Source organism: Haliotis asinina, chromosome 3 (genome assembly GCF_037392515.1).
Source record: "Haliotis asinina isolate JCU_RB_2024 chromosome 3, JCU_Hal_asi_v2, whole genome shotgun sequence".
In the NCBI taxonomy this organism is placed as follows: domain Eukaryota; kingdom Metazoa; phylum Mollusca; class Gastropoda; order Lepetellida; family Haliotidae; genus Haliotis; species Haliotis asinina.
Window position 1 is genome coordinate 27756424 of NC_090282.1, and position 23031 is coordinate 27779454.

The following is a 23031-nucleotide window of genomic DNA, read 5'->3' on the forward strand; positions in this document are numbered from 1 at the left end:
TTTTGTTTAGAGGGTTCTAAGTTTAATGCAGATGTAATTGCAATTCGATATACTGAATAATCAGTGTTTTATGTTGCAGCTTGTATCAGTGTCATTTCTTAATCCAATCAATTAAAGAAATCATTACCAGCGACAACATTTCATTCAAACTAGAATAACAAAACGATCTACTTTATACACATCACATACCACCTTGATATGTTTATATAATGACAGTTTTGTTCATTCAAAATAACAAATATTATGGTTAGTTTTTTCAGGCTATTAAACAATATAAGGTTTAATTTGGCTCTCTTTGTCAGTTTTCTGTATTATCGTCCATCTCATATACCGAACCAAACCAAAAGCTTTTTCCGCATATGTACCATACCGTGGTGAGAGTGTACTGCTTCACCCCCATAGATGAAGACAGTCAATGTCCATTAATTTAAATGCCAGTTTAAGAGTTTGTCCTGATGCAGAAAACCTGCGTATTTAACCCACAAGTTACGTCAAATACACTCTGAATTTAGAACCTGGTGTCATTTTGACACAGTACTTCTGGGCTCTTAGTTCAGATAATGTGACCATATAATTTGCCTTTGTTTCAAGGTCACATACAACCCCAAGAAATAAAAGTTGAAGTTGAATACAATTATCGCTTATTAATTATATGTAATATACATTGATGGTTGTGAAAAAAAAAGAAATAAGATGTAAACGTTCAGTTGCAAATCAACAGTGCAATATTTTATACTTCGAGGGACAGTTTACTTCCATTGAAGGGATGCACCCAGGAGACCGAACCCAGTCAGAGTGGGTGGGTGTGCACTCAGTGTCACAAAGTCTTTCATTGGCTTGTTCATTTGCTGATATGCTGAGGACTGAAAGTCATCATTTCATTGCCACTATAGTTTTAACTGTTAGTGACAATAAGGGATGTTGAAATTGTAATCCACTTTTGTAGGTTAATTTATGAAGTACAGTTTCATGAAATGACTGAAGTATGTTGAGAGTTGTTACACAGAATGATGACGAGTGGCTGACCCTCTTGGTCATTTCATGAAATGACTGAAATTTTTACTCATTACATAAAATGACTGATTTCACTATCTGACTGTAACAAATATTGAGATGATCTGTTTAATTGGCATATTAGAAATATGGTGAGTAATGAGAAAGTAAGATTTTTTATTGATAACTGCTTCTATTGTATATGATGTCACAATGGATTCATATACCATTGGCAAGCAAGAGTGTCTGCGGCATGGATTCTTACATGGTTTTCATTCTTGCTGGACAATGGCATATGAGTCCATTCCGAAATGTCACATCGTATACAATACAAGAGATGTTACCCATAAAGAATGTATATGGAGATGTTGGGTCTTGTAAATGCATGCTCTCTGCATTTATGTTCTATCCAATCTGCAGATACTGAGATGGTAAACTTCTGCATGACTTCCAGTTCTTCCATTCTCCCAAGTACAAAGCAGGATTTAAAACTGACAATCTTAGTTTGCTCCAGTTTCCATCCGATCGAGTCATTAGAGGAAAATGGATGCAGTTTTTTTCCAACCCACAGGCATAGTGTCATGGCCACAAGTATCACACCTGTCTGACTTTATAATTATATAGCGTGACAGAGACGGAACTCAGGTGTACGAGCCATATATCAATGTATTTTGTTAGTGGTGTATACAGTAAACTCCTTGGATCTCAAACCCCAAGGAACCATCAACACAGGTTCAAGATATCATGTGATTCGAGATTGAAATACACTGTATATATGCACATTGTGTACGTACTACTGCATTTACATAGAACTTGTATACGACAACGTAGAAAACAAAGGCATCTCTAGTTTCATTCTTTTATTCATTTTGCAGTTATCATCATAATCATAAACAAGATACATAATTAACAACATAAATTATGTGTAAATAAAGACTGAATTCTATAAAATTGCTACATGTACATGTACCTGTAATAAAGGGCATACAGTCGTGCTCTGTTTATCCGAACACTTGTGTTTTTATTGAAATGGTCCAGATAAGCAAATTTTCGGATATCTGAATCAGGGGTGATATGTTCAAAGAAAGGTACAAAGAAATGAACATAGTAGGCATCAGACATAATGTTTATTGATACACATAAACAAACATCTGTGCATACATAAAACATCTCATACATGCTCATGCAGTTATGCTCGCTTAAAGAAATTAGTCATAGCTTTTTGCACTGGTTGTGTAGGAAAGCGAGAGGACTTTCGCCGGTCAGTTCGTCACTGTTGACATTCACAAGATCATCGGCAGTAACAGTTGCAACTTGTGCATAAGATCGTTGTGCATCGCTAAGTTCCGACAAGGCCATGTCTTCTTGTGGGTCCTCATTTGATTGGATAATATCCACTGGACAAAAGCAGTTAGCAATTGTCTTTTCGCTCACAGCTGTCCAAGCTTGCTTGATCATCCGGATTAATTAATTATAGTGACCCACAAATTGACACGCCTCAAAATTAACTCGGTGTCACCTTGCTATTCAGAGGTAGTTAATCTTCTCACGCTTCAAAGACTGCCGACATCTTCCATGTTACAGCGCGCAAGGCCCTTGGTAATCACGTGTGTAAAGGTGCTCAGCCATCGAGACGAAAAATGCACACAATTTAGTGTTTTGTATGTGAAAATGACCGTACGATTACGGAAACCGGATTTCCGGATAGGTGAGTAATTTTAAAACCTTGTGAATTCTTTTTAAGGAATTTTCGTTCAGAAGGCAAGTTTTCCGGATATCTGAGGTTTGGATAAACAGGGCACTACTGTATCATTATCAGTGTACATCAGTTCAGCAGCTATATTGATCACATGACAGTGAGTGTCATAAAAAAATTCATATATGGAAAAAGTCACTGATGGATTTCTGTTGCTTGGAATTGCCTAATAACTCAGTTGAACAGATAAAGCCTGTCACTCTTACAGCCCGTGAGGTGATTATCAACAAATTAGCAGTTTACTCAATCTGTATGTTTCGCAGTCCGTCTTTTTGATGTACCCATGTTCGGCAGATGAAGCTGGTTAACTGCTCACGTGTCATAGCCTCAAAGATGATTGCCAAAACAAAGTGCCAGTGACGTGGTAAACGCAAAGATTTAACTAATCCTCATGTTATTTAACCATGCAGGTGCAATTGTTTATTCAACTAATTTCGTTTTGACAATGCATTGGATATGTCTACAAAGTGTGTCTACAAAGTGTTTGTTATGTAGAGTACAATTCTAGACTGAGATACTGAACTGATATCATTTGATGATCTTGGGACTAATTTTCAGTGGAATTGATTTCAGGTTCACCAGTTAGATCACACGGGCTACTGATTGGGGATGTTTTAAGTGAAAATAGGTTACAGATTTTACTACTTGTGTTATGTTTGTTTCTATTTAAATACATCAGTATAAATAATTACAATTGTATGGAAATAAAGCAGTATTTTGAAAGAATTACAATAGCGACGACAGATACAGCAAGTATACCCCAACAGGCTCATGATAAAATTAGTCAATATGGTATTTCTTTTTAATTACTGCTTATTTTTCCGTCACTCTGTTCAACCGGAGGCAGGCAGGGGTAATGAAGGCGAAGAATCATCTGAACACCACAAGTGGCTCTTAAAAATAAAATGTTGAATAATACATATTTCAGGTTATTATCAAACATGAGATAGGAAATGTGAGAGTACAACCATGTGAGAAAATGGGAGTGTACCTTTGATGGTGGCGATAGTTTACTTTGACATAAAAAGTGTTTTCTGATCCGCAGCGAGGGAAGTATGTTGCCAACCTTTGCTCGCATATAAAGTGACTTGTCATATTCTCTATGCTGCACAGCCCCATTTGCGCTACCCCTTGCCTTGGTGTACTGGTGCCCTTTGGTAGGTTTGGATTTCTGAATAAAGTATTTCTTTTTTTGAGTTTCCATGGCAACAAGTTTGACCTTGATAGAATTTGGTGGAAGTTCTCTTTTCCAGAGCAGAACTGTATTATTCTCTTCCACTCTGCCATGTGAACACCAAAACATTTGATATACTGTAATCATAATTAGTAGACATACTCATTAAGAGTAGTTGCCATTAGTGAGGGATATTGATGACTTGGTCTTTTTGTTTTATTTGGTTGATAACTCAGTTGTACTAAGAAACCATCCCAGTCTGTTTTTAGTTTTGACAGACATTGAGACAAGTTTGCCAAGGGAAGACTGCCCCTCTAGGCAGCAAAGTACGGATTGGTTTAACTATGTTATGTCAATGTCTACATTTAGCCACCTTGGAATTTCCAAATTACAGGCCCCAAGATTACAGTGTTTAATTATGAAAGGATTTCACTAAATGAAAGGATCTAAGTTCTAACACATATATTTCTGAAATAGTGATTATTTGCGTGTGTGTATTTTCACAGCAAATACTGACTTTCGTCAGTGTTGTCATGATAATATTTTTATGATTATGGATTATCAGAGGGGTACACAAAGTACACAGTCTTGAGTACTAGTTGTTCGACGTCCAATTTTGTGGAAGTTGCAGTGACTGAGTGGGCTTGGCGGCTGACTTTGTGTGCTGACGATTAGACACCTGACTCTGAGGGTGCGGGTTCGAATCCAGGATGGGACTCAACCAAAAAAGTACTACAGTTTCTACTTTACTAAGAAATTGAAATCCCAAATATGACGTGTTGCATTATAGATTTGGTTACTGTACTTTTATACAAACATAGTGCAATGTTGTTGTGTTTCAATGAAAGTGTGACAGTTCTTTCTTTCTGGCACAGTATTGAATATATTTTTGACAACATACAGAAAACACAATTTCAAGGTTTAAAAGAAATTGTTTAGATTTGAAAGTTTAGAATCATACTCTGGGCAGCTGTTACAATTGATCTGTTGAACTGAACCAAGACACAACAACAAAAGCAAATCTTGAGCCAGTCAGTTTCAGTCAACGTAATGAACAGATGAATTACTGTAGCTGTCAGTATTGCTTAAACTAGACACTTCATGCTGCATTTACACACGACATTCTGTCTGAAATTGCCAGGAAGGGTCTTCTTACAGAATTTTATATGTCAGGATATACGTTCTGTAACTCTACCAGATTTCCTGAATTCTTACAAAACACTGTTTCATGTACTTGTTCTTTCCTTGGAATATTATGGAAACAGTGAACAAAACATGGATCTGAGGAGGCCATGTTCATACATGGTGACATGTAGTCACTCTTGGTCAGGAGCCGATTCAGTTCTTTCAATTTTCTGTCAAACTGAACAGTTCCAGGGATAATTCTGTAAATACATGTGATATTCCCTTTGCTGTAGACGATTATTTTTATGAGGAATAGAAACTACATAATGGGAATGAAGGAATGGATGATCAATCTCAGTTAAGAAGATTGTGGGGATGAAAATATTGACAAGTGGATTATCATTTTAAGAATATAGGCATCAGAAAACAGGCTGGAGGGTATATGTAACAGAGGTGAAATACCAGATAAAAGATATGAGTATGGGTTCTAGAAAGTAGCATATGATGTGTTTTGATATTTGCACAGGCTGTATGCTGTCAGTCTTTTTGAATCATGTAATTGCATGAAATTTTCCGGGTTTCAAATCAAAGGTTTTATGTTTTTTTAAATTCTGACATCTAGTTGACATCTTTAAAAATTGTTAACACAACTGTAGTGCAAGTCACATTGACCCAGCAAGTTGGCACTGTGTTCATTGCAGGGAAAGTTTATTTTGGTTTACATCATATAATTTTCAAGACATCTTATCTTTTTATGAATAAAATTTAAATTCAGACTTTGTCTATCTATTCTTGCTATGTCTATTGGGATTTCACTTTCTTACTAAAGTACAAATTCTAGTACTTTTTTCGGTTGAGTCCCATCTGGGATTCAAACCCAGCATGCAGCTGAAAATTGGTTCTGTCCTTCAGAAAATAGCTTACATGTGCATCTATTTTAAGTGTAAGCATATACCAGTAAACCAGTAAATAAAAACGCATGAATGTACACCTAGATGTGTCTAAATAGTATCATTATAAAAGATTATGAATAATACAATATCTGTCGAATCACCTGTTGAAACATAAGGTAGAATTTCTACATATAGTCCTTTTATTGATTTGTCAAATTACAGTGAAAACAGGAAGTTATTGTTTTAATAAGATATTTCAGTTCTTTCATAGTATTTTGACTTTAATACTGGGATAATGACTAAGACTGTTTTCTTTTGTACACTTATTAATAACAATTGAACAGTTGATATATTGTTCATTTTGTTCAGTGGAACAATTGCAAAATGTGTAATTTGGCATGTTCTAACCATGTTGACAGTTTTATTACTTTAGTGACAAGTGACAACATTACTGTCAAATAAAATATAAGAGTGTCATCTTCTATCCTGCCCTGTCAATGTATATTTAAGCTTTATCACGCTTTGATAAACAGCAGTAATTGAAGTTGGAAATAACCCGTGAAAATGTGTTTGTTTTATTCCAGTGATTGTGAAGAATCATGAGGTCATGAATTCTTTAGTTATAACAGCCAATGGAGATACCTTTGGTGAATTAGTTCTCTGCTCTTCATACTAGTTGCACTAGATCAATGCTCATGCTGTCAATTTAATCCAAGATTTTGGAAGACAACAACCTCACTCTCAACAAGTTTTCATTTCCCACAGAAAAGTGATTGTGTCTATTGCCGTGTTTTGTATTTCATAAATATTTTGTATAAGTAATATATAGTCAACTATTGCAGTAAACCTTATTAGATCGTAATGAGTGAAAACAGAAATTAAGAATGTCCATAGGCAGTTGAATTCCATATGAGTTGTATTTCAAGCATGCACATCTGAGATTAGGAAAGAACATATCTGGCTTCTGACCATGCTATGCCATAACTATTGTGTTTGAATGCTGCTTGTTATAGTCTGAAGGCCACCCTTTTCACATCCTCGATATCTCCAGGGTATACGTTCCGAAAAGTCTACACTATACCCTGGACGCATCTACGGGTCGGCCCGATAATTTTATTACCTCCCTTTGCTGGCTCCGCTTTCTCACAGTAGCCAATCAGAATGGTCGACGTTAAAACCGAACTTGCCAGTGTCAACAAAGGTAGCAGTTGCAACTGCGAAGGTTTGCTCGCCGTGCGGCTCACAATTTGGGGAAATCATACAGGCAACTTTATAGGTCCGAAACCTTTTTAAAAACATATGCAAGAAATCCATCTACCTCTTTCAGAGAATCTACGCATGGTTTGTTTGCCAAGTTTAATCGGTTAGAGAATATAAAAAAGCGAAAGTGAGTTGTGATTGGTTCGCTCAACTTCCCAGCGTAGACGCCTGATTGGATAAAAAGCCAGCCAAGGGAGGTAATAAATTTATCGGGCTGAGCCGTAGATGCATCCAGGGTATAGTGGATACTTTTCGGAAGGTATACCCAGGAGATATCGAGGATGCCCTTTTCATTGCTAAGACACCTTGTTTTTTGTTCATTTTGTAGCCAGCATGTCTGTCTCTGAACATACTGAAACCATTGGACTAATAAAGCTAACTTTATCTTGCTCCTTCAAGCTAACTCTATCTTGCTCCTTCCAGTGTACATCTGAAATGCTAAAAAAGTTCACACCAGTCCAGTATTTGATATGGTTGCATTGCAGGCCTTCATTTCACTCAATATTCTTTCTGAACTTGACATTCATGGTACAGTGATCCATTATTTGTGCTCTAAATGTCACTAAAACTCACATATATCAAAGTTTGTTCAATTCATTGTGACTTAAATGTGTGTTCTGAGCTGTGATTCATTTAAGGATTTTTGCTTCAAGAACCACAAAACCAAGGACACCTGTGTGAACAATTATTTCAAAAGATATATAAGCCTGGTGGAGTTGACAGTGAATTAATGCAGAAAAATCATAGGCATAATATTCTGTTGAATTTTATCAAGGAAAATTGTTCACAACCTTGCAGTCATCTGTAATATTGCAAGTTGCTTTCAAAAGACCTCACTAGAAAATCTTTCTGCATGCAAATGTGGTCAGAAGTGGGTGTAAGATAGAGTGTGGGGAGAGGACATAGTATATTGTTTCATTTAGTTCTCATTGAACTCTAAGACAATTTCAGATATCGGTTTAAATGATGGCCCTGTGGCTGAACTGCACTGTTAAGACTAGTTGAGACTTTACTAACAGCTGTTTGACTGGATGATTTACAGACTGCTTGTAGCTCAGATATTGCTGATAATCATTAATCAATGAACCAAATATTAACTGTTTTAATCAAGCTGAACTGACACAGTTTCATTGACACTTATTTAAGCACTTTTGAAAGCTATGCAAATGAGTTTTGCTTGTTTATATTACAACCACAATAGGCTGGTAGAATTGGCTGTAAGAATGACCAGAAAGTGTTGAATAACCGAAAGTACAGCAACAAAAACATTATGGATCCGCCTTAAATCAAGCTGATGGTTGTATAGATGTTATTGTCGTATGTCGTCTTTCTATGATTGTAATAACCTACATGCACAGTGTGTTGGTAGTTATTGTTCTTCTTCAGAAACAGCAGACAAATGGGGTGTACCAAATTATGTTGACATATTTGGTAGTATTAATAGTAAGCACATTCTTGAAAGTGGATTCTTCATATTACTGGTAAGTTAATCCAGTTCTTTAGACAAATCTGAATTTGAAGATTTTGTTTTTGTCGTTCTATATTTGATAAAATAAGATGCATTGCATAACAGACTTATCAACAGAAAGTATTCTTGTACATATGATATGTCAATTGACTGATAATGTCTTTTTTGCTGCTTTCTCATTGTCTGGTGCACAGTTAGCAATCTCTGCAATTCTCATGAAGCTCATATTATCTATCCATGTTACATATATGCTCAGTGTAAGAAAACTAATTAGTAAGTCTGCATTCAGTCCTTTTTATGTGGGCAGCTCAAGAAAATATATAGAGAATCTCACCCAAGTCTCTACTGATCTCAAATATATCAACACGGGGTGCCAAGGATATTTTTGCCTTTATCAACGAGTGTTGATATAATTGTTGTCAGTGGACACGAGGGCGAGATTCTATATTTATCATCCAAAATCATTATTCATAAGTTTTTAAAAAAGTACATCTCTGAACACAGCACTGGCATTACATTTGCAGTGCAGCAATGTCATAGCATTGTGACAAATCTACTGCCAAAGTGGTATCTCCAAGGAGATATTGTCTGATCTCACACAAGTGATATCTCCTGTGGAACACAGTTTTTCATGATAGAATAAGATCTTACGTGCCTGATATTCTTGACATGTCATCATTGTAGGTGTGTTAGTTCACAGTGTGTATGACAAGCATTATAGAATAAGTGCAGTCTCTTGTGGAATAGCGGAATGGCGTTACTTGTCATTGTAAAAATGTATTTTATGGTGTTCACCAGTTACTAGAGGGGGAAAGCATTGCAATAATATCAAGGAAACCCATTCACTTTTCCTATGGACACGATTTCTGTACCCTGAAATTAATGCTGGCAGATTGTTTAACCAGACAAAAGTTAGCCCTTGTAAAACCCTGATTATTGTGGTCTGAACCTGGATACCTGGGATGGGTGGGTAATGAGATGGACTGGGGTACCCGTCTCAGTACACAGATCCATTATTATCATGTGACTAATAAAGTAATCAATTTAACATGTTATTCTTTCATGACTAAAGGGTTGTTTTGTCTGAAAATCTAAACATAGTTTACAATGACTTCTTTTAAATGTAGTACATTGTTCAGATTAAGGTATGGAAAAACTCGAAACTTTAGCCTCTGAGCTGAAGAATATATTACCATTTCTTGCAAATTTGATGTCACTAATTAACATGATGGGTATCTGGGAAGGGAAGGGTAATAGGGGTGGGGTACTAAGGTGGAAAATTTGCACACATCCCAACCCTAGTTCTGATGGTTAAGTGGGGTATTTGGGGACTTCTTGTCCACATAGTATCAGCAACATTTTAATCTGTATCACAGTCCTTGAACCTTCTTACTTTCTCTATTTTCCTGTGGTTTCTGTAACAAAAAAGTCAATGTTTTTCTCAAATTCTCCTCTTCACCATATTATAAAATTTTGTTTTTTCCCTGGAAGTTATGTTGTTTGAGGTGGCATTCATGCATCAAGATATTGAAGCATGCACTTCCAGAGCAGTTCCTGTTTCTCTCCCTGAAAATATTTACCAATAGTACTTGCAAGGAATATTTGGGTCAAGTAGTCTGGACATACTTATGTGAAGAAATCATTAAATTGAATATACTCAATACAGCTCATTTTGGTCATGAATATGTGCAATTAAAAAAGAAGTTTCACACCCTCTTTTTTTTTTTTTTATGAATCAGAATTTGGCACTTTATTTTTTTCTCTCTGTCTGTCATTTTTTGTGACAATATGGGAACTTCCATGAACTAATAGTTACTATACCATGATCTTGGACAAGTTTGTCAGGGATTGAGACTGCTGACAAAGCTAAACCTCAGGTGAATGTTTTCATAAGCAGTTCAAAACATCACCGGACCGAATGTTATTGAGCACATGGAGTATCGTATGCGATAACATATGAACACTGAACATGTGCTGGTTGATTGATTTGACAGGCTGCTCGTAGTGTTGCATAGCTGTATCTGAATGCGTTTGTCTGACAGTGAGCTGTGAAATCAGGTTAAGTTATATGACCCAGCCAGAGGACTTCTTGACCAGTGCTAAAGCTGGCTGGCTTGTATGAAGGAGGGAAGCATGAATCTTGTGAAACACTTATTGATTATTTGCCTGGTGTTTGGAACAGACTGAAATGGAGCTACCCAGCATGGATTTATTAGACCACCCAAACAAACCATCAGCAAAATCATGATGGTTGGGTTTTAACTAGATATGATCTTGAAAATGAGAAATTAAACTGCCATTTTCAAACTGTATGTTATTAGGAACCATGGCACTGTAGGTTTAATTGTGCAAACATTGTCTAATGTTTATTCAGCAATCCAGGAAATGATCATAGACATGTCCCTTTTCACTAGTTCATATGAACTATGAGAAAGTATCACAGTTTGTAACCCTGAACAGTGCATTTGGGTCTCCGTCATCCTCTAGTTCCATAAATTAAAAGTGTGACAGACACAACAATCAATTTTACATATTAGTCTCTTTTTCTAGCTTACCTTGCAAAACAATTTAGGATGGTCTTGAATGTTTTTGTTTTTTTATATCAGCATCTTCTTTGTTCTTTTCCATTTTCCTTACGTAAACTACACTAGCCATAACACTGAATACTGTATAGTAGTGTTTGAATTATTGTCTCAGTATACAAGTGTCAGTATACTAGTGTGGGAATATATTTGTTAACAGATTATGATGCATTATCGATCCAAAACATAAATATGTGGTTTTTAAGTAATTGAAAAAGAATTGATTGAAAAATGAAGTCACTTAGAAACTGCTTTACAGAAGACCTCATGTTGGATACTCATGTTATGCACCAATATCTTAAGTTTCCACATGAAACAGTCCTGTTTTGACATGGGCTAGGACCAAAAACGGTATAGGTCAGACCAATTTTTTCTCTCATTTTATGGATTCTTGTCCTCATAAAACCTAAAGGCAGGACGGTAAATTTAAATGATATAAAAAAATCACCAGTCACAGTAATATATCTTTTATACACTAAAGTATTTTACTTTTGGCAAATAATGCAGCATGTATGGGGTAAGAAAACAGTCGTAACGCAAATTCTTGTATGTTAAACATTTCTGGCCTATAAGTTTGATTAAATTAAGATTTTATTTTTTGAGTAAGAAAATTTCATTCTTTATGTACTTTTGTCCTATTTCTGAAAAAATTCAACCAGCGGATCCATAAAACCAAGAAAAAATATTGGTCTGGTATTATTGATATTTTATAGTTTCATTAAATCAAATTGAATTACTGATTGCAGTTCTGTTTTGTATGTTATTAAAAATATCTGGACATCGGTTTTCATTTGTGAAAAAAACCCACTAAAATAGCAAGTCAAACATTTAGTCACCAAAAACTGAATGACAAATTGTACATTTAGGCAAGATTCTGAACATTTTATGGAGCAGAAACTGTCGTTGCTTCGCTCAGAGTTCGCTGACATACTGCTGGACATTAATGAATAAACATGCTGTAATACTTGAAAATGGCAAAGATATTGGGACACTGATGATGTGGCCATCAGTGTTCTTGTTTTTTGTGAGTCCATTTTATGTGCTACTACATGTGAACGGAAATGCTTTTAGATTTTGTCTGAATTTGTAAATTTACTTTTGAAACCATCCATTGCTTGAACATCTCAGAGAAACATTAATTTGCGACCAGCTCCCTTATCAAATTCACAGTATGATGTTTTTTCTGGCATTGATTTTGTAGAGTGATGTTTGTCCCCATTGTAATCACCAACAAAAATAAGGATATGAATAAAGAAAGATTTTATTACGGGCCAATAAAGTGTGTGTCATCCTTTGGGCTGGATTTGACTAAAAAAGGTAGTTAGTGACCTTTAAAGGTCACTTCAAAAATCATTGTTTATATAAGTTTGCTATTCTCATTAGAAAATGTTTTTCATGGAGAAAAATATTGAATATTGACACACACTAATTCATAATTAATCTTTGAGTAGCAACCCTGTTAGTGTTAGGAAACGTATGATCAGAAGAAGTTGAGGGCCATTGTCATTATGTCAATAGGGTGTAAACAATCATCTCTGTTATGGTAGCTAGTGGAATGGGCCATCTTTGCATTAAATGATACTGTTTTGGGAATGTGTTTTCTCAGTTTCAAGTGGCTGCTGAGGGGGTTAGATGGCTGACTTTGTGTGGTGGCGATTAGGTGCCTGACTCTGAGGGTGCGGGTTTGAATCTCAGATGGGACTCAACCAAAAAAGTATTAGAATTTGTACTTAACTGAGAAAGTGAAATCCCAAGTGTGGCATATGTTGCATTTGACCACTTTCTAAGGATTGGCATCGTGTAATCATAGCTTTCAGCCGTGGGAGCCAATTCACACTTTTCAGAGGGGTACACAAAGTACGCAGTCTAGACTACCAGTTGTCCGACGTCATTTTTGTAGAAGTCTCAATGGCTGAACGGGTTAGGTGGCTGACTTTGTGTGCTGGCGATTAGGTGCCTGACTCTGAGGTTGGGGGTTCGAATCCTGGATGGGACTCAACCAAAAAAGTACTAGAATTTCTATTTTACTGAGAAAGTGAAATCCCAAATATGACATTTGTTTCAAGTAATGACTGAAATACCAGCATTTTGCAATAGATCTCTTACTACGCCATGACCTATGAAAATGGGACTAGTTGTTTTCTCTCAAAATGTAATTGTTTCACATGTGGCACTAGTCAAAATTGAACTGTTAAGTGCCTTGATATGATCTGTCCATGTTTATCATTAAGTCATGATATACAGTGACATAACTTAGTTGTAGCAGTTCCTTCATTAAATGATAGACCAATCTCTTCCTATTTGCTAAGAGAAAAGTATGAGTTTTATGCAAGTGGACAAGACACAGTTGAACTTATTTGGTCACCAATATAGACGCCATTGAAGTATTGTCACCTTGTATAAACATTCACTAAGACAAATATGTTTTGGTAAAGACTATACACATAAAACCAACAAAGAGGTTAAATCTGAATCTTGCTTTGAATATATAGCATTGAGAATCACCACATTCTACCCCACCACCCCTATTGTGTATAGTCAACACCTCATCGAACAGTCAGTCATCTGTCCATCCATCCATAATCATTTCACTCTTGAGCATAGCTAAAAGACCATTCAATATTATTCATAAAAAATAGTAGATATATCAAACAGAACCTAATGTGATGCATTTTGCTATTCACAGATTTTCTTTTTTTTGATTTCCATTGAAACGATTTTGACTTGGTCGACTTCCTTTCCAGAGTATGACTCTAATCTAATAATCTCATCAAAACTAGATACATGTATTAACCAAGGCTATGAATTTGTTTCCTTTTTCCATGTTAACAAGTTTGACTTTGATTCTACTCATAGTGGTGTTTTGGTCTTGACTATGTCTCTTAAGTAAATAGGTATTCTTTCACAAAACTGTGGGTTTTGAAAGGGCAGGTTGTCAATGCGTGCAATGTGCCTCTTGTTAGGAATTCATGTTTCCTTGGCTGTTCGTTTGATTTTGGTATGGTGTTGTATTTGTCCAGACCGTATCTCTATAGGGATGCTGAAACTCTACCAACAAAAAACAGGCTATCAACTGCTGACTTTTGCTTTTAGGGAAATTTGATATTTGTGTTTTTGCCTTTGACTTCGATATTGGTGTGTACCTGACATGGACATACAAAGTTATGAATCACAATTCCATGTGATTGTTTTGATAGCTCAGTAACTGTTCTTGTATGTATACAGATAGACGAAACAGAAATTGTTTCCTCAACTTGGACTTTAACTGTTAGATGATTTGTTCTTTTAAATTTGTTTGGGCTGGGGATATTTGTCAAGTTCTGAAGATTCTTGTGTTAATTACAGCTCTGCCTCTCATGCAGGTAGTTCCGATTTGCATATCATTGACTGTCCTAACCATGTCCCATATCACAAAAGCTCACAACACAGAAATGCATGTCAAAATTCAGCAGGCAAGGTGTAAGTAATTTTTTGCATTATTCAATGCAGTTGACTTCATCTAGTCAGAAAGCGTAGAGCTATGCCAGAATGATTTTTGTCAGTTGTTTGTTAAAGTATGAATACGAAAAACAGCAGAAATAATGTTGGTGGTTCTTTTTTGCAGAATGTCCATGTTCAAGCGAGTATGGACAGGGTTTCTGCAATGACGCCACTGGTGCATGCTGCCATAAATTCTGTGTTGGCGGATGTACAGGACCGCTGATGAACCAGTGTATCTCCTGTCGGAATGTAACCTACAGTGGACGTTGTCAGACTGAATGTCCATTACAAACTTACATGGTTAGTTTAATATCACAATATCGTTAATACTGACAAATACTAAGACTATTCTGTGTTTAAGAATATTTTCCAACCTGAGTTTTATCTTTCTGCTTAAACCATTAACAAATGATTTGCAGTTGCACAGTTCTGCTGCAGTTCCCATAAGTTACCCATTGAAACTGGCATTTATGTAGATATCCCAAGTAATGAAAGGATTTGTGAAGTTTGTATTTTTGGATTCATGGAGACAGAATATCATTTCCTGTTTCTTACCACGAGTCTGTCTTTAGAAACCTAGCTTTTCAAGTTTTCCATGAGTCAAATCTGCGCCTTAAAGTGTTGCATGGTACTTTTTTAAATACATGTACATGGACCATGTTGCACTTATGGGCTGATTGTTCATACCAATCTACCAAAATATAGAGTAAAGAATCATAAAAAATACATTGTGCCCCATGATAGGTCTGTTTATATGTCTTTAGTTTTAATGATACCATGGTCAGTTTGGAAAGGCAATACAGAATGTTCAAATTTGAGTGTTGGGGAAGATGTGTCACTATTCACTCATTGAAGACACAACTGATACATTGTTCAGTACTGTCATATGTTGATTGTTGATCCATTAAGACAAATGAGCAGTGTGCTAGCACATTTTGGTAGCACATGTATGCCAGAAGGTTTCACTGTCTGAATATGAGTCATCATGTTGTTTTGTCTCCAAACATGCCATTTCAGGCTGAAATTCAGGAAAAATTGTTAAACTTAGATACTTCTAATGCATAGTATATTTCTTCACAAAGTTTGTGCAAGTGGATAATCTGTTCTGCTTGTTTTTGTTACAGTTTATGAACAGGAGATGTTTGCTTGGTCTTGAATGCATAAACATCAGTAGGAAAGCAGTGGCTGACCACTGGAAGATCATTCCCCATAAAGACAAAGCTGGTCTTTGTGTGGAAGAGTGCCCCAATGGTTACAGTGTTGATGAGGAAAGTCCAACCAGGTGCAAGAAATGTGAAGACTACTGTCCTAAAGGTATCACAATTGCCTATTTTTTTTACACATGTGGGTTCAGTGGTCAAGTTGTATTAAAACAGTCATGGCCTGTTTTTGAAATGTCTCCTCACCTAATACCAGTGGAGCTTGAGTAAATTACACATGCTTGTTACCAGCTATCATGACACTTTACGTAGTTCAGAATGGCTCATATTCAGGCATTTCACTGATCTTTGGTGTAATTAAAAATGTTGATATGTTTGGAAGTCTCCACAGATATTATGTGATACATTTTAGTGTGGAGATCTACACAAGCTAGAGGGTTGATTTCAGTATCTCAGTAAGCCAGCACGATAATACCAGCTTAAGTCTGGACTAGTACAAGCAGCTACACACATACTGAACCACAGAGGAAATGTTGCACTGATAGTGGTTCTTAAGCACACACTTAAATTCACTCTAACGGAGGATTAAGTTCAAACTTGACAGGTATGGTTAGCACATTTTGGGGAATCACATTTAGAGTTAACACAAACTAAATTGCCAAAAATGGTACCATCAAGATACCCCTAAGTCTGTATTGTGTGTGGTGTTCATGGGCATTGATGAAAGCATCGTATTGTCTGAACATAGAATGAGTTATCTAGTTGATGAAGGCCACATGCACTTGGGTTTATACTCAGTGAAATGCCTGATCGAGTCCAGCTGCAGTTTTCGGCCTATGTTGGACGTCATTCAGTCCTCTTGGAATCTCATTCCAAAGATGTTCTGCTGAACAATTTGGGATCTTATGACCTGTTGAATGAAGTGAGCAGTTGTGACATCATTTCCTCATCCTGGACCAAGATTTTGGAACACAACGGTGTTGGTTCAGACCGATTGCACCCCACACCATGATGCTTGCTTGGAAAACAGTTGCCCATTCCTTCACCATACTCTCAAATTTTGATGTTGGGGTGCCCATTGTAGTTTATGCAGTGTGGTGAGGACAGGAGTACAGTGTGATCTGTGACAGCAGAGGTTTCTTCCGTGCAAAAGTTGACACTGTATTGGCACTGTTGGATGTGTTGTGAGTCCCCAGTGGTCATGACAGCTGTTCCTATCACCCTGGGGGTAGTGATCCTGCAGATGGTTGCACTAAGTCTGTTGGTCTTGACATTGTGATGTTATAGGAGGTCACCCACTGGGTGGACCGTCTTGGATGCCATTACTGACCTGATCCCACTCCTGCAGTTTGCAGATTGTCCTAACATGAACATTAAAGTGATTGGCAGCCTTGACAAATTGCAGTCGTCTAAAGACTTGGTTCCTCTGATCTGTCATAAGTCATGATGTGTGAATTGGGTGAAAACAAAAATGATTTCATGCTAGTTGTCATGACATGCATATACATTTTCATTTTCAAAAATGTCATATGGCACCTTTTACCATGTCTGCCTTTTTCAATGCATTTGGTGGAGTTGCCTTTTCATCAGAAAAGACACTGTTACCAGTTTGGATTGAAAAACATGTTATCAAAAAATAGTACATTTATAATAAAAACACTTTGTAAGAACAGTATTTGCATTTGGTTTTGAAAGGCAAGGGTGTTTTTTGTGTGATTCAGTATGCATACATGCATTATATGAGTGAAATATTTCTAAGTACAAGGTTTCACCTCCCTAAGTATACTTAATTTGAAGAAGTCACGGTTTTGAAATGACTAATTTCACTGTACAGTCAAGTCTTTCTACTCCAACTACTAGTAATATTTAGCTCACCTTTCCTAATGATAGACCTGGGCCTGATTTCTCGGAACAAACTTGAGGCTGAGTTTTGACCCAAGTTTTTACTCAAATTGAGAAAATGCAGGAAAATATATTTCCCACAATGAACTGAAATCGATTTCACACTCATACATGGTAGATAATTTGAGTTTGGGGCTTAGTTTATTTTTGAAAGGCTGTTTGAACTTGTCTCGCTCAGTTTGAAATTTGGGTAGAAACTTAAGTTTGTTTCGAGAAATTGGGGCCTGAAGCAATGTTATTTGGTCTGAGTGGTCTCAGGACTTTTTCTCTCATGCACACTTCAGAACAGATGCAGCATGGATTTTTCTTGAAATGTAATGACATATTATTCAGGGAACAAGTTGCATTTATGTTGCAAAAATCAATCAGTTATTTCTTAGCGTAATTCTCTGTGAAACATGTCACCAAATGTTATACTTCTTGTTTGTTTTCCCTGTACATCAAATTGATTGATCTGCTTTCAAAGGTGGGAAGTGTGTACATACGCTTCTTTGTATGGTTTATGGATTGTTATGGTAATATGCAATTGGATTTCGTGTTACAACATAATTTGTCTCTTTCATGAAAGTGTACAAACAAGCAGTCAGAATTGAATATTTTTACATTAGTGGTCTACTACCAGAGACAGTATTGATTATGTTATGTAGTCTGTGACCTGAATATTCTTTCTTTTATACGAAGGAGTAACAGTGTTTTGATTATAAAAGGCACCTGGATAAAACAGATGCTGCATTTTTTTATGCTGCATAGATTTGATGATTGATATCATGTGCTGAATCATCTATAACCATCAACAGTTGTATCAGAAGGCACAAAATACAAGTCATGCAGGACAGCATTTGCATCCGTCTTATCTTTGTGGTTAATGTTTCTGTGACTTCATGATTGCGTCCCAATTTCTAATCTTTGACTTCATTATTGGGAAGATCGTCTATTAATGTCTGCCCACTTGTGTTGTTGCACTTGTCCACTGCCCTCGACACAATTGATCACTAGAGACCCCTAGCAACTTTGAAGAACTCTATTGGCATTGTTGGAGTTGCTTTAGACTGGTTCACATCTTACCTCACTGACAGGTTTCAGACTGTTTATATCCAGGGCGTTTCCTCTAGCAAGAGTCATTTGAAATATGGTGTTCCTCAAGGATCTGTTCTAGGTCCAGTTTTATTTACCTCTGGTCTGGGAAAACTTATCTCATTCATGGACATTGGTCACCATTTCTATGCTGATGACACTCAGTTATTTAATTCCTTCCTGCCTCAGAATACCCACACTGCTGTCTCTCATATGGGTATCTGCACCAGCAAAATTCAGAGTTGGATGAACACAAATATGTTGAAATTAAACACAGACAAGACAGAAGCCATACTGATTGATACATGTGATAAGCGAAACAAGGCAAACGTCTCCTCTCTCAGTTATTCTGGACAACGACCTCTTCCATGGATCAGCACATCACTATGACCTGCAGAACTTGTCACTAACATCTCAGTAACATCGGCAGCATCCGGCATCTGTTGTCCACTGCTACTGCTCACATGCTTGTCAGGTGCTACCCAAGTTGGACTACTGTAATAGTCTTTTATGCAACATCACCAAAGAACAGATGTCCAGGCTTCAATGCATTCAGAATTCTGTCTCAAGGATAGTTACACGAACAAAGAATTCTGTGCACATCACACCCATACTGATCAAACTGCACTGGCTACCTGTTGAAGCACGTGTTCAGTATAAAGTGCTATCATTGGCCAATCAGTGTTATTATCAGTCAGCTCCTTCCTACCTGTCAGAACTGTTATGAACTTGATTGTAGAAGATGTGCATATACAGTTATTTTATCACAGGCAACAAACAAGTCAAAGTGAAATCTTAGCTGTCCACACCATTGATGCTTTGTGACATTTATTTACCATATGCTTTATGATGTAATTAGAAACAACCCTACTGCATTGTCAAGATCTGGAATTAGTGCACAGGACAAGTTGAAGACTATGAAATTGGTAATCGTAATACAGTTGACAAGGGTAAAGAAAATTAAACTTGTGATTTACAATGTGTTTAGCCAGACCTGTTAGGAATGACAACTCAGCCCTTGTAACTCTCTGTGTGTTGTACTTTAGCTCCACTGAATGTTCATCATTGTCAGCATCATGTCATCACCATCATTGGTCCAACCACACTCATGATCCAAGCTAAATCTCTTGGGTTTACAGAAGAGAAAACACCTATAGAGATGTTATAGATTGTGAAGATTGTTAATATATTTGTTCTCTTTTCCTCAGAATGTTTGGGAAAGACTGTAGACAGCATTGAGTCAGCTCAAAAACTAAAAGGCTGTACAAAGATCAAAGGTCCTCTGGAGATTCAAATCATGGGTGGAAGTGAGTGACATCTAAGTTTTCTCTTCAGTTTTCATAAGTTATTTTTAAGATAAGTAAGATAATGTGAAATGAAAATGTAATGGAGTTCTTCAATAGGTAATCTTTGATGAAAACTATGTTTTTGTGCATACCATTAAATATATGCAGTGATAGAACTCAACACTCGCCCCCAGGCACAAGGCAAGTAGAAGTTTGTCTGAGCAAATTAGAACCATGCCACTGGTCACCTACTGAATAACAAGGGTATGCCAATTATAAAGATGGAAAGTTTTCCATCCATATCCCCTCTTCTGATAACTGATAGGAAAGCCTCACCATAATCATTTAAATGTGTTTGCCTCACTACAGGTGGTTAATATAGAATGAGTTTTTTTTAATGCATCATTGTTCTTAACTGGGCCAGTAGAAAACAGCTTGGGCCAGTAAGTTCTTATGTCTACTGGCCCAGAGAGCCTGTCTGAAAAAGAGGTTTATTTCTATCACTCTGTATGTTTGATATTGTCAAATTGATAATGTTTTTCCATTGATTATTTTTATATTTCTCTTTCAGGTAATATTGGGCAAGAACTTGAAGCTAGTTTAGGACAGATTCAGGAGGTCACTGAGTACATCAAGATAGTCCGTTCATATGCTTTGTTATCATTAGGATTTTTCAAGAATCTGCGAGTAATTCATGGGGACAAAAAGCAGTATGGCCAGTAAGTGAAAGAAATTAATAACCATGACAGCATTCCAGTTTTATGAGAGTTGGCTTAATAAAATGCAGCAAACTTTTTTTGCTATGAGACTGTACATGCCAGCCACAGAACATCTAATTCATTGCAAATATTGTTGTTTAAGAGAATTCAGAGTATTTCCTGAACAGGGTGAAGTATTTCACGTCAATGTTGGGCGTAAGATAGCAAAAAATAACTTCAACCATTTCCTCATTGCAAGGGTTCCCCTCTGTATTGTTAATATATGTTGCCTTTGTGTTTGCAGCTACAGCCTTCTAATTATGGACAATGCAAATCTTCAAGAACTGTTTCCTAAAGAAGTGGCTTCAAATATTTCCATCAAAGCCGGTGATGTTGCATTCCACTTCAATCGAAAACTCTGCTACCACAAAATTACAGAATTTCTCCAAAACATTAATGTCTCGTATACAGACAGTGATGTTAGCCCACTTACAAATGGAGACCAAATTCCTTGTAAGTATTTTTACACATTACAACCATACTAAATTGGTGTTAAAATAGTTGTGTATATGAGATTGAAATGATTTCTGATAACATTTCCATCCATCACAGATGGTGCTTCATTCATTTCAAGTGTATGAAGTGTATCATCATAAACATTTGTTATGTCCTAAAGGAAGTCTCTACAGCAACATCTCAGTAGTCAGTGTTTGGTATAGGAATCCTAATGGAAACATGCTGTAAATATGGGAATTTTTATGTGGTAGACACATAGGGGTGACTATTGAGGGGGAATTAACTATTGCGATAGCGATGTCCATAGCAACAAACAATTGCAACCAAGTAAAGCAATACTGTTGTTTCTTTACTCCTTGAATTGTCTCATTTGAATTCATTTCCCAAATGAATGTAATAGATTTTATGCCATAGAAACTAGTTGAAGTAGTTTCCGTCTCTTAAAAAGCCTGAAAGCCAGAAGAGTAAACAGTTAAACATAAACTTCATGAAGCTGCAAGTCTGCATCCAAATATTCTGTACTTTGCACTGAAGATTTTTCAGTGTCAGTTACTTAGCAGTCGATAGATTTTCATTTCTAACATTTATTAATTGCTATTGGAGACTCAACAAATGCAATCCATTGATAGTTTAATACATGGTTACAGCCCTACTGACAATAGGCTAAACTGCAACTGTCTGGACTACTTCTCAGTGTAATGTAAGCAAGATTAGTTGTAGCCGAACATTGCTGATTGAGTAATGGGACTGAGTGACAATGTGAGGCTGTTTAATTAAAAAACACAACATGTGACAGATTGTTCATTTAATTCCAAACTCATGGTTTGACAGTGTGTGGTAGGAAACAAAATAAGTATGCTGTCTTCAGTTTTGATGGTTTTAGTCTGCAAATAGCGGTCTTGAAACAATTGGTGGAATGTTACACATTTTTTGTGGTACCGAAATACTTTACATAAAAGAAGTTGTGGTTTACCTGCTTTACTCTTTTTATTTCAACATTTTTGGATGTAAACTGTCACACACAACCAGTCTTTTCACCTTTTTCAATACATTTGATTGCAGGTTCTGTCAAGAAGATGGATCTTATTGTTCGTGTAGGACCAAATTTTGCTATTCTTCAGTGGCAAAGATTTAAGCTGGCTGATAGTCGTCAGCTGCTTAGCTATGTTATCAACTACAGGGAAGCGTAAGTACTCATTATGTGTGCATGTTTTGTTTTCCTGAAATAATGTATTGTCCATGTTACCAGTGGATTGTAAAGTGGATACTTTCTTGACTGTTATGCACTTAATAAGAAAGAAAAAGGGGTAAAGAAGAGGGGAGAACAACTGTATTTTGTGGGTAATCTTTTCAAATTCCTTTGGAAGCAGAAATGGAAACAAAGCTTGGAAACCTTTGAATTCTTTTTCAGAAGAAGTCCTCCTTGGGGTACATATATATAGCATTAAAATGTCCATTTTAAAATGCCTACAACAGTTATAACAATATTTCAATAAATATTTTACAAAACAAAAAACTTGTTTTTGTCTTGTGAGACCACCCCTACAGGGCCCCGTCCTGGGCCCCCAACAGCCCAGAGCAGGTAACTCTTGCTGTCTACCTCGTACCTCACTTTTCATACTGTCATCATTGAGGACAGTTGTCCATATACACAGCTATACAGT

The 23031-nt window shown here is 36.6% G+C and overlaps 2 protein-coding genes across 2 annotated transcripts in view; one reads left to right on the forward strand and one right to left on the reverse strand.

Moving 5' to 3' along the window:
- LOC137277762 (F-box/WD repeat-containing protein 5-like) overlaps positions 1-23031 on the reverse strand; it is a 424418-nt gene that overhangs the window by 221244 nt on the left and 180143 nt on the right. The gene's annotated exons all lie outside the window — the stretch shown is intronic.
- The window catches only part of LOC137277755 (putative molluscan insulin-related peptide(s) receptor), a 49406-nt gene that overhangs the window by 7423 nt on the left and 18952 nt on the right, over positions 1-23031 (forward strand). Inside the window, exons 3-8 of the mRNA XM_067809673.1 lie at positions 14856-15031; positions 15856-16045; positions 20076-20174; positions 20725-20872; positions 21156-21364; positions 22430-22553. Coding sequence (XP_067665774.1) covers positions 14856-15031; positions 15856-16045; positions 20076-20174; positions 20725-20872; positions 21156-21364; positions 22430-22553 — 946 coding nt within the window. The remainder of the gene's footprint in view (positions 1-14855; positions 15032-15855; positions 16046-20075; positions 20175-20724; positions 20873-21155; positions 21365-22429; positions 22554-23031) is intronic.